General features: G+C 58.8%; 1 protein-coding gene and 1 non-coding gene across 3 annotated transcripts; both read left to right on the top strand.

Moving 5' to 3' along the window:
• Positions 1 to 1,020: 1,020 nt before the first annotated feature.
• On the top strand, positions 1,021 to 8,737 carry LOC122897257 (melanoma-associated antigen D4). Of its 2 annotated transcripts, none has more exons than XM_044235442.1 (13): positions 1,021 to 1,108; positions 2,110 to 2,320; positions 2,604 to 3,443; positions 3,799 to 4,002; positions 4,107 to 4,170; positions 4,411 to 4,490; positions 4,880 to 4,971; positions 5,589 to 5,668; positions 5,751 to 5,793; positions 6,238 to 6,300; positions 7,221 to 7,335; positions 7,886 to 8,316; positions 8,519 to 8,737. In XM_044235442.1, the coding sequence occupies exons 2-13, from the start codon at positions 2,111 to 2,113 to the stop codon at positions 8,526 to 8,528; spliced, it is 2,232 nt and encodes a 743-aa protein (XP_044091377.1). In that variant the 5' UTR covers positions 1,021 to 1,108; position 2,110; the 3' UTR covers positions 8,529 to 8,737. The 2 variants fall into 2 exon arrangements, with proteins under 2 accessions (XP_044091377.1, XP_044091378.1); XM_044235443.1 differs by having other exon boundaries at positions 2,080 to 2,320.
• On the top strand, positions 6,869 to 6,996 carry LOC122897871. The gene has a single exon (XR_006382700.1). It is a non-coding gene; the product is annotated as a small nucleolar RNA SNORA11 (small nucleolar RNA).
• Positions 8,738 to 10,972: the final 2,235 nt, after the last annotated feature.

The raw sequence follows: 10,972 nt of genomic DNA, 5'->3' as shown, positions 1-10,972 counted from the left end.
AGGGCAGAAGAGGGGTGTGTGTGTGGTTTGGGAGGAGTAGGTCTGTCGCTCAAACTGGAGAGGGGAGCCCGCCTCCGTCCCCACGCCAGCACTATTGGGACATGGGGTTTGGAGTCAGGGAGACTCAGGCCCACATTTTGTATTTTCTGTTGACTGGCTCTGTGGCCTTAGCTGTTCCTGCGGTGTGTCTGTGCCTCTGCTTTCTGTTCTGTAAAATGGGGATGCTGACATCTGCCTCCCAGGGCTGCTGTGAGAGGAAGACCAGCCCCAGCACCGAGTGTGCTGTGGTGCCCAAGCCGCATTAAGAGCAGCTGGGGAAGGGCGCCTGGGTGGCTCAGTGGGTTAAGCCTCTGCCTTCGGCTCAGGTCATGATCCCAGAGTCCGGGGATCGAGTCCCATATCCCGCTCCCTGCTCGGCTTCTCCCTCTCCCACTCCTCCTGCTTGTATTCCCTTTCTTGTTGTGTCTCTCTGTGTCCAATAAGTAAATAAAATCTCAAAAAAAAAAAAAAAAAAAAAAGAGTAGCTGGGAAAGCAAATGCTCCCAGGGTGTCTGGGGGCCCGCAGGGATGGATAGTGCTGGGGAACACAAAGGCAAGTGGCACCCCCTGGCCATTTCCATTCCTTTGTTGCAGTTAGAGACCCAACTAGAGACCTCTGTGTCTGTGACCTAGGGAAGCAAGGCATAGTGTACCTCAGACCACACCAGAGGAGCTTAGCGGGAACCCGGAGGGCAGGGAAGAGAAGTGCGAGGATCAAGGGTAGATGATTGGGTGGTCCAAGGGCACCACAGGCTTTGAGAGCGCGCGCCTCGGGTCAGAGGAGGGGTGAGGGGTATCTGGAGGGAAGGCGAAAAAGCCCCCCACCCCGCCCACCCACTCGCTGGATCGCAGGAGCACTGGGGACTCAGTGGAGAGGGCTTTTGTTGGGAAAGCGGGCGGGCTGGAGGGGTCCGCGCATGCGCAGGCTGCCCGGCCGCGGGGCGGGGGGGTGGTGTGCGCGGAGAAAAGGGGCGGGGTGGTCGGAGCTGCTGTGCTGGCAGCAGTAGGCGAGGGCGCGGCTGCGGGGTTCCTGGTGCTGAGGACGGACGCCATTGGAGCCCCAGGGAAGGTAAGGACCCAGCAGCCTCAGAGCGGACAGGGAGAGGGCGAGTGGAACCCGGCACGCTGCGCCCTCCCCACCCCCACACCCGGATCTGAACAAAGCCCAGGCACTCAGAACCCGACCCCTCTTAGACCCAAGGTCTAGGTAGGACCCTCCCCCCGCCCCCTCGCCGCCCTCTCCCGGTAGGAGACGCAGGACTCTCTGATCCGAGCCCTACTTACACCGGAGCCTAGGATCCGAACACCTTCAGCAGACCCGAGTGCTGCCTGCTGAGCTTCCTTAGAGCGGCGGCCCTACCCCCACCTCAACCACTCCTAGATCACTCCCAACCAGCTGACCCCGTTGCCCCTTTCCTGGAGTTGCAGCCCTGGGGTTTGAGACTTCCAGCGCTCCAATCCATGCCTCACCTGGTCCGAGCCCCTAACGCCCCCCACCCGCCCCCACCCCTTAGAGCTCCTCCTGTATGAGCCCAACCTAGACCTCAATCAGCTGAATGCCCCCGCCCGGACCTAGCCAGAGGGTCTCTGGATTCAGTTTCCCATAAGCTTTTCCGGGCCCCTGTTGTTTAAGCCCTCTTGTGTCATCTGCTCCCCTTTCATCGTTAAATCAAAGCCCTTTGTTTCTCCCTGTCTCCATGCACATCCCCTGTGGGACTCTTGAGACCCAAGCCCGCCAGTCCACCCCTTATTCAAGTCTAGCCGCTGGGATGGGGAGCCTGCCCATCCTAAACTCCCCTTTAAGTGCCGGGTATCTCCCACCACCTCTCTCCCTCTCCTAGAGCTCTGTCTCTGACAGACTCGAACCCAACAGATACCCCTCCCCCCCGCGAGTCCCCCCCCCGCCCCCTCCTCCTCCCCCGCCTTGTACTGCCTAGTAACCTGATGATTGCTGACCCCCCCACCTCCTGAGAGATCCCACCTCCCACTGGATCCCGCCCCCTCCCCCTCCCCCTGAAGAGGCCTTACCCTCCCTCCCAGGCTGAGCTCTCTTCTCCTTGGGACCCCCAGCATGGCTGAGGGAAGCTACCGCGTGGAATCGGAAGCCTACAACGTTGAAGACATGGATGAGGGTAGTGATGAAGTCGGGGAGGAGGAGATGGTTGAAGGAAACGACTATGAAGAGTTCGGTGCTTTTGGAGGCTACGGCACCCTCACCAGCTTTGACATCCGTATCCTCAGAGCCTTTGGGAGCTTGGGTCCAGGCCTTCGCATCTTATCGGTGAGGCCCCTTGGGGGCCACCTGCTGGCCCTGGGCCTTCTGCCCCCTCCCCCTTGAAGCTGCTGGGGAATGGAGGGGCGGTGGATCAAAGGGAGGGTTGAGTGGGGGAAGGAATGCCCAGCTTCCCCAGCCTTCCCTCTCCTGCTCAGAGAAAGGGGGCTTGGGAAGGTTTGGGGGGCGGGGTGGGCGCTGGCTGCAGGGAGGAGGCTGGCCAGCACAGGGAAGCATCATGGGAGCACACAGAGCTGTCTGCCTTCCCCTACCCTTCTCTCTGGCTTTACAGAATGAGCCCTGGGAACTGGAAAACCCTATGCTGGCTAGGACTCTGATGGAGGCATTTCAGCTGGATCCAGAAACACTTGCCAATGAGGCTGCTGCCCGTGCTGCCAACGTAGCCCGCGCAGCCGCCTCCAACCGTGCTGCTAGGGCCGCCGCCGCTGCTGCTCGTGCCACCTATAATCAGGTGGTTGCTAACCGCCCGGTGGCCACAGACCAGGCTTCAGGAGAAGATACTCAGCCCATGACCTATGCGGCCCAGGCTCAGGCAGCTGCCCCCGAGACAACCCGGGCTGCTCCATTGCCGCCTTCCTCCCAGATGCTAGTCAACAGTGAGATGGCCGCCCCGGGGGCTCTGGCAGCGTCCACTCAGCCCCAGCCAGTCTCCCAGGCCCAAGAGGCCGCTACCGAGGGCCCCAGTACCGCCTGTGCTTTCACTCAGGCTCCATGTGCTAGTGAGATGGATGCCACCCGGCCCAAGACAGCTTTCCTGGGTCAGAACGATGTCTTTGATTTCACCCAGCCAGCAGGTGTCAGTGGCATGGCCTTTCCACGCCCCAAGAGGCCCGCCCCGGCCCAAGAGGCTGCCCCAGAGGGCCCCAGTGCTGCCTCCTCGGGGGTGCCCCAGGCGGCACCTGCCAGGGAGGGGGCAGCCACCCGGCCCAAGACGACCAAGTCCGGAAAGGCTCTCGCCAAGACTCGGTGGGTGGAGCCTCAGAATGTTGTGCCAGCAGCTGCCACCAAGGCCAAGGTGGCTCCGAGCATCCCTGAGCCCGAGGGTGCAGCTGCCACCGCTCAGCACAGTGCTGAGCCCTGGGTCAGGATGGGAGGCAAGAGGACCAAGAAGGTGAGACCTCCCTGCTATCTCCCATCCCCCCTTGCTCCCCTCCATTCTCTGCTTAGTCCTCATCCCTGCCCCCTCCTCCCCCATGCCCTCCCCTCCCCTCTCCCCTTCTCTCAGCTTGTACATGTTTGTCCAACCCAAGTGCAATAGCGTGCTTTGACTGCATTATGTCTCTGCCCTCAGGCCTGGAGGGAGAAGAGGTTGGCTTAGTGCCGGGCACGTAGTAAGCATTCAGCACACGTCACCTGCTGTTTGTACTACTTGATTTCCAAGCACCTGCTCTGGTTAAGATGTGTGCTGGGCACTTTTGCACGGCAAACCTGGTAGCCCTGGGTCTCTCCTCCCTCTCACGCTATAGTCCAAGCACCTGGATGATGAATATGAGAGCAGCGAGGAGGAGAGAGAGCCTCCTGCGGTCCCACCGACCTGGAGAGCGTCACAGCCCCCATTGACGGTGCGGGCTCAGATGGCTCCCCGGCCCCCCATGGCCCTGAGGTCCCAGGTACCCTCAAGACACGTACTGTGCTTGCCACCCCGCAACGTGACCCTTCTGCAGGAGAGGGTAAGAAACCTGCCTTTCCCCCATCTCCCACCTCTCCTCTCCTGTGGGCCAGTTCTTGGAGGTCACCCATGTCTTGATCTCCCTGTGCGGTGCTCCTTCTCCAGGCGAATAAGTTGGTGAAATATCTGATGATTAAGGACTACAAGAAGATCCCCATCAAGCGCTCAGGTAGGCAACCCGGGCCCCCTCCCCGAGCTCTGCCCTTCCATTGTCCCATCTGGCATCAGATGCCTCCACCCAGCATGCCCAGCTGATCGCTGCATTTGCACAGTAAGGGGGGTGGGGCTGGGGGTGGGGGTGGGGTCCCCAACGGTGCTCCCCTCAGCAGGGCTGACCTAGGGGCTGCTGCAGCTCTTTGGCCCCTGCTCAGCCCAGGTGCTCTCTCTCCACTTCTCTCACCTCCTGCAGACATGATGAAGGATGTCATCCGAGAATACGACGAACATTTCCCTGAGATCATTGAACGAGCAACATACACCCTGGAAAAGGTGGGCGAGTGCCTGGGCAGCTCATGGTGGTGCCAGAGCTGCAGGGGAGCCTTGAGCCCTGCAGCTCCTTGAGGCCCCCTTTCAGTACTACCTGCTCTGGAAAAGCTTCCCTAGCTTCTCCTCCTGGGAGCACCCACTGCATACTTCCTTCCCTGGAGGTTCCCTCTCCCTCGGGTTCTTTCAGTGTCCCTTGTCTCCTGAAGTGGGTTCTGTTGCTTTGGCCAATGCCAGAGCTCCCACAAGGCAGTCCCTCTGCAGCCTCTCTTCTTGAGTCTTCCCTGTGACTTCGGGGTCCCTGCTGAGGGAAACTTCTAATGGGGAACAGAGGGACTGCCTGCAGGACAGGCAGTGTGCCTTTCTGCTCTCATGCTGTTTCCTCCCCTATGTAGAAGTTTGGGATCCACCTGAAGGAAATTGACAAGGAAGAACACCTGTACATTCTCGTGTGCACGCGGGACTCCTCAGCTCGCCTCCTGGGAAAGTAAGAAAGGGCAGGAGGGTTGGGGCCTTCCTCACTGGTGTCTCCCCCTCCCCTTCTTCTCAGAGAAATGGGAAAACAGGGGCCTTGGTGCCTGGCACAGCTCCCACCCACCATTAGTGGTGCCCAGTGATTAGGGGATGAAAGGGGAAGTAGCCTGGAGTGAAGCCTTGGTGCTCACAGGGCTCCCCCCTACCCCCCCCTCCCACCCCACTACCACACCACCCCGTCTTCCCAGGAAAGCAGGCTCCTTGTTGCCTGCCTCTTCCTGCTACGTGCCTGGTCTGGGCTTGGCAGAGTGGTCCTGGGAGAAGGAGGCTTCCCATCCAGTGTGACTCCTAATGCTCAAAGGGCAGGGGAGGTCTGGATGCCCCCTCTAGACACACTGTTGCCAAGTGGTTGCTCCCTGCCTGAACCCACGTGTTTGCATCCACATTTGAGGCAAGAAACGATTCAGTCTCAGACAGAGGAATGAATGGTCTGGATGAGAGAGCAAGCCATATGTAGAGTGGGAAGACCACCTGGTCGCCCAGCCATCTGGGAAGATCTAGTTGGGTGAGCAAGCCCTAGTCCCTGGGGCAAACGGCTGCTGGACAGGATCTCTCTTTCTACACCTTTAGGACCAAGGACACTCCCAGGCTGAGCCTCCTCTTGGTGATTCTGGGAGTCATTTTCATGAATGGCAACCGTGCCAGCGAGGGTGAGTGGCTGGGTCCACAGCTGGGGGGTTGTCCACAGTCAGCTTTGTGTGCTGAAGTCTCGTGGCTCTTCTCCCCTCACAGCTGTCCTCTGGGAGGCACTGCGAAAGATGGGTCTGCGCCCTGGGTATGATTGGGCTCTCGGCTTCCCCCTCTCAGCGTTGTCCTTGGGCACCAGTGGCCCTGGGATGGGATTAGCTTGGGGGTCTAGTGCAGGGGAGTGGACGTCTTGGACTGGGTAGGGCTCAGAGGGTCTCACCAGGGTGCATGCGGAAATGGTCCTGAACTCTCCTCCCCTCTCTGCTCCATGTCCCTTCTCTGTTCCCAGATGAGATCCAAGAGAACCCATCAGAATTAGGGGTTCCAGTCACAGCCTTGCCTAAGGCATCCCTGACATGTGTGGCCCTGTGACCCCTGCTGCCATCCCAGGCCTCCATGGGGATGCCCCTGCCCCCCCCCCCCCCCCCTCGCGCTACAGGCTGGGAAGCTCTCCGCCTTGATAGGGAGTGCTCCTGCCCCCATCTGGGCACTGCCACTGTCTATAGTTACGGATTCCTTTCCTGGCCTTCAGGGTGAGGCATCCATTCCTTGGAGATCTGAGGAAGCTCATTACGGAGGATTTTGTGAAGCAGAAGTAAGTAGTGGCCAAGTTAACTTTGTCTCACGCTCATGCATCCCTCGTGGGCTGGTCTGGCTGCACAAGCCATTCCCCATGCCAGATCTTGGCACCAGAGGGATAGGTGTCTCTGGTGTGAGGGTGGGCGGGGTATGTGAGTGTTGTCAGGGAGTAGAATTCCAGCACAGCCTTGGGGAAAAGGAGTCGAAGTTGACAGAGTATTAGAACCACACTGCCATTTGGTACCTGCCCCGCGGGCTGCAGGAGAATTTCTCCTGCTTTCCATCCCAGGAACCTGGGGCTCAGAGAGTGGAAGTCTGAGTATGGCCCTGGCTAGTAAGGGGCCCATTGGGTCCTGGAGCCCCGTGCTCCAAAAACTTTCTGGTCAGGCCCACCCTGTCCTACCTAGGTCCTTGGAGAACACACAGTTGACACTTGCACATGCCCACGTGCACGCAGACGTGCGCAGGACGCACACGCAGAGTGGAGGGCATGCACGGAGTGTGCCGCTTTTCTCCCCTTTACGGTCCTCTTCTATGGTGGACTGTCCCAGGGTTCCACTAGGCCGTCAGTGGGGGCCTGTGATGGAGTGTGCTCATGGCAGGGGGCCTGAAGAAGTGGCTCCTGTGCATACAACACACCCGACGGGAATCTGGGTTCATTGTGACAAGGGGCATGAAACTTGGCCTTCCTACAAACAGATACCCAACACCTGTCCCACCCCGCACCTCGACGTGGCTTCTTTGTAGGCCTCAGTCCTAGAGGCAGAAACCCCAGGAGTGAGCGTGGGAGCGAGGCATGGGCTGGAGGACCGGAACGGTCCTCCCTCAGGAGCTGAGCTGCAGTATCGGGGCTGGGCAGGGGCTACCTGGGGTCCCTTGGTGCAGCGACAGGTCTGCCTGGCTGGAAGCAAACGTTTCTCTTCCTCTTGCACTGAGGTACCTGGAATACAAGAAGATCCCCAATAGCAGCCCACCAGAGTATGAATTCCTCTGGGGCCTGCGAGCCCGTCACGAGACCAGCAAGATGAGGGTGCTGAGATTCATCGCCCAGGTAACAGAGAGCCTCTGTTTGGGGCCCAGCGGTGGGGTGTGGGTTTGGTACTTGCCGTACCTTCTCTGGTTCTTGGCTATGGCCTCCTCCTGAGGCCATTGGTCCAGTGAGGATCCGGACAGGTTCCTAAGTCAGTAACTTAGGCAAGTTCACAGGTGTCGTAAGTGTGAGGGATGGGGTGAAGTCCCGGGGCTGGCACGGAGTCATAGGAGAGTCGGATTCCAGTGGTCTTGACTTTGTTTTTTTAAGATTTTATTTGTTTATTTATTTGTCAGACAGAGATCACAAGTAGGCAGAGAGGCAGGCAGAGAGAGAGGAGGAAGCAGTCTCCCCGTTGAGCAGAGAGCCTGATGGGGGGCTCGATCCCAAGACCCTGGGATCATGACCTGAGCCAAAGGCAGAGGCTTTAACCCCCTGAGCCACCCAGGGCGCCCCTGGTCTTCACTTTTGTCATGACCGTGCACCGCCCATGGGAGGGTTGGATGGCTGGAAGCAGGTGCTCAGTGAACGTGGGGTAGCTGTGTGGATGGTGTCTGTTATTCTACCGCAGAATCAGAACCGAGACCCCCGGGAATGGAAGGCTCATTTCCTGGAGGCTGTCGATGACGCTTTCAAGACGATGGACGTGGATATGGCTGAGGAACATGCCAGGGCCCAGATGAGAGCCCAGATGAACATCGGGGATGAAGCTCTGGTTGGACGCTGGAGCTGGGATGACATACAGGTGGAGCTACTGACCTGGGATGAGGACGGAGATTTTGGTGACGCCTGGGCCAGGATTCCCTTCGCTTTCTGGGCCAGATACCATCAGTACATCCTGAATAGCAACCGTGCCAACCGGAGGGCCACTTGGAGAGCTGGCGTCAGCAGTGGCACTAATGGTGGGGCCAGCACCAGCATTCTAGATGGGCCCAGCACCAGCTCCACCATCCGGACCAGAAATGCCGCCAGAACGAGTGCCAACTTCTTCTCCTGGATCCAGTAAGATTTTCGGTGGCTACATGAAACTCCGAGGGAGGGGGTGGGAAGGGGCTATGAGAAGTTAGGTCGGGGGGTGGGGAGGCAGGCCTGGGTGCAGGGTCGGGGAAAAAAGAGTTGTGAGAGACACTTGTTTTGTTCTTCGCGTCCCTCCCCCTCTCCCGTCTATCGATAGTCCTGTTTCAGCTTTTGTCTTGTGTTACAGACAGCGCTGATGAACCGTAGCCGTTCCTCACCGAGCCAGAGTGCCTCCTTGGATCCCTCCTTAACACAGCACTCTAGGCAGCTTCTACCAGCCCATCCAAGGTGGCATGCAAGATGAAGCTCTCTTTGCCCTTCCTGCTTTTGTTGTGTGCTTTTGTTGTGTGCTTTTGTCGTGTTTCCATGTTTTTGGTATCAGTGTTCCAGTAAAGTTGCAAAATTATTTGGGACGTTTCCTTCTTTATTTGCTCACATACCTGTGCCCGTGGTGCTCTGAGTGGCACGTGGTTGGGGGCTGTGACCTAGACACTACCCGCCTCTGCCTGGAAGGCAGCAGGTGTGGGGAGGGTGCTGGGGAGATGTGGAGAGGTGCCAGCTGAGTGTCTAGACCATGAGTTTCGACATCGTGACATGATTTCCTATGTGGTACAACCCCAGTTAAGACGCCAGTGGTGGGGGAGGTGGCAGGAAAAGGGATGGAGTGGAAGGCTGTGGGCTGGTGCCACTGTCCCTCCCACCAAGGAACCGGGCCCACCTCCTCCTCCCCATCTTTGGAGGTGCCATCTTGGAACCCTTCCCTCATCCTCCACACAACTTCAGCACCTCATCCCTCCCTCAGATGGAGGCTGAAGGACGATGAGATAGGCCTTGGCGACATTCTCACCCCTTCAGCAGGTTGAAGGAGGAGGCATTATTGCCCACAGAGTAGGTTCAATGAAAACAGACCTCGACAGCCTGTGACCCTGACCCGAGGCCAATTGGTGGGCTCCGGAGCTCTTCTTCACTGGAAGCAGGGCCCTCCCAGTGAAGCCAAGGCCGGGCCTATATCCTGGTGTCTTTGAGGGCTGGGGGGAATCCCTGTAGGAGTGGGGCTGGGACTGGAGTTCCTCCAATGACTGGCAGTGAGAGCAGAGACGCCTGGGAAGGGCTCAGTGGCAGGCTGGGGCAGTGTCCGGAGCTAAGTGATGTCCATAGGTTGGGAGGACGAGGCCCCAGGTTAAGAAAGAGTGAATCGCGTAAGGGCCCCTGCCCCCCACTGCCTCTTTTCCCGAGGAAGAGGTTCCCTTCTCTCCCCCAGCCTTGGCTCCGGACCCAGATCCAGGCACATAATTTCAGAGGCCCAGTGAGGAATGAAGAACGTGGGTCCCCTTGCTCAAAAATGAGGAAGAATTCCAAGAGACTGATGGCTTAGCCGTGAACTGGGTGCGCAGCCCCTCCGAGCATAAGGTCATCTGGGGCTTCATAGGTCACACCCCCAGGAAGCTAGCTGTATATGTTTTCCTCCCCTGAAGCTGGGCCTCAGCTGGGCTTCTGCCATGCTGGCCACTGCTGTGGTTTCTGCCTGTCCGGCTGCTGAGCCCCTGCTTGGCCACGTGGATGCTGTGATTCCGACAGAACTTGAGTTCCTTTCACTTTGACATCTACTGACACGTGGTCAGGGATGTGAGAGGGATGAAGGATGCCTGGGACCGTGGTCCTGGGGTGATGAACGATCCGAGACTTTTCTGATTCTCTCAGCCTGGGAACCTCCCAGGACCTGCACATAGCAGGCACGGGCCTTTTCATGGATGAGGTTTCGGACGTTCACCCCAAAACCACAGGCGGGAATTCGAGCACTGGGTGCAGAGGACACCTGAGATATGGCATCTCATCTGGAAAGGAGGAGGAGAAAGCAGCTCTCAGAGACAGACAGGGTGCTGGTGAGGGAGACCTGCCCAGGCCTGTGGCCTCACAACACTCCCCTCTTCCATCCTCCTTTCCCCTGCCTGGCCTCTCCAGGCAGGGTTTGGGGGCGGGGCGGGCTTCCCAGGAGCTGCACTCTGCACAGGGTAGTTGAGAGCAGGGTGGGCGGGGAGGAAGAAAGCAGTGGGGTGGCCTCTGGGACAGGGAGGAAGGAGTGCCCAGGGGAATGCTGACAGACTGTCAGGCAGGTCACCCGGGAGGCTGCCCACCTGCTCACTCAACAGGGTGAACGTGACACCAAGGCAGATGTCCTTTCCAGGACCCCAACCCAAGACCCTTCAAGGCTAAATGCATGCTCCATCCACTGTAGCCAGCTACCACTGCCTTGGAGGGGCTCACAGTGTTGTGGGAACAACACCTCCATCTCTCACCACTCTCCAACAACAGCCACTCTCTCCCTCCCAGGCTGCCCTTACCACTTTCCATCTCCTTCACTGGGCCAGATCCAAACCCCTCATGGCTTCTCTGTCCCTGAGATCCATCCTGGGCTTTTAAGGCTCCCACCAGCCTCCCAGCCTCCTGAGACATCAGGTTTGGAGGTATCCTAGGCATCCATCCTGCTCCTCATCCTCGTCTTTGTCATCATGGCTGTCAGGCCCTGGGGTCTGGTGCTTTGGGTGTAAGACCTCATTCCACCCTCGCGGATACTCTGCGGGGGTGACTGTTCCCCATGGCACACGTGACAAATCGGACTCAGAGAAGGGAAGTGACTTGC

This window comes from Neovison vison, chromosome X (assembly GCF_020171115.1).
Source record: "Neovison vison isolate M4711 chromosome X, ASM_NN_V1, whole genome shotgun sequence".
Taxonomy (NCBI): domain Eukaryota; kingdom Metazoa; phylum Chordata; class Mammalia; order Carnivora; family Mustelidae; genus Neogale; species Neogale vison.
Note: the sequence above shows the minus strand (reverse complement) of the source record. Positions and strands in the feature narration are given on the sequence as shown.

Excerpts from the sequence above, each read along its gene's own strand:
- LOC122897257 (XM_044235442.1), top strand. The coding sequence starts at position 2,111 with ATGGCTGAGGGAAGCTACCGCGTGGAATCGGAAGCCTACAACGTTGAA. Across the intron at positions 2,321-2,603 it reads CAGGCCTTCGCATCTTATCG|AATGAGCCCTGGGAACTGGA; the intron begins GTGAGGCCCCTT and ends CTGGCTTTACAG. Across the intron at positions 6,301-7,220 it reads GAGGATTTTGTGAAGCAGAA|GTACCTGGAATACAAGAAGA; the intron begins GTAAGTAGTGGC and ends TCTTGCACTGAG.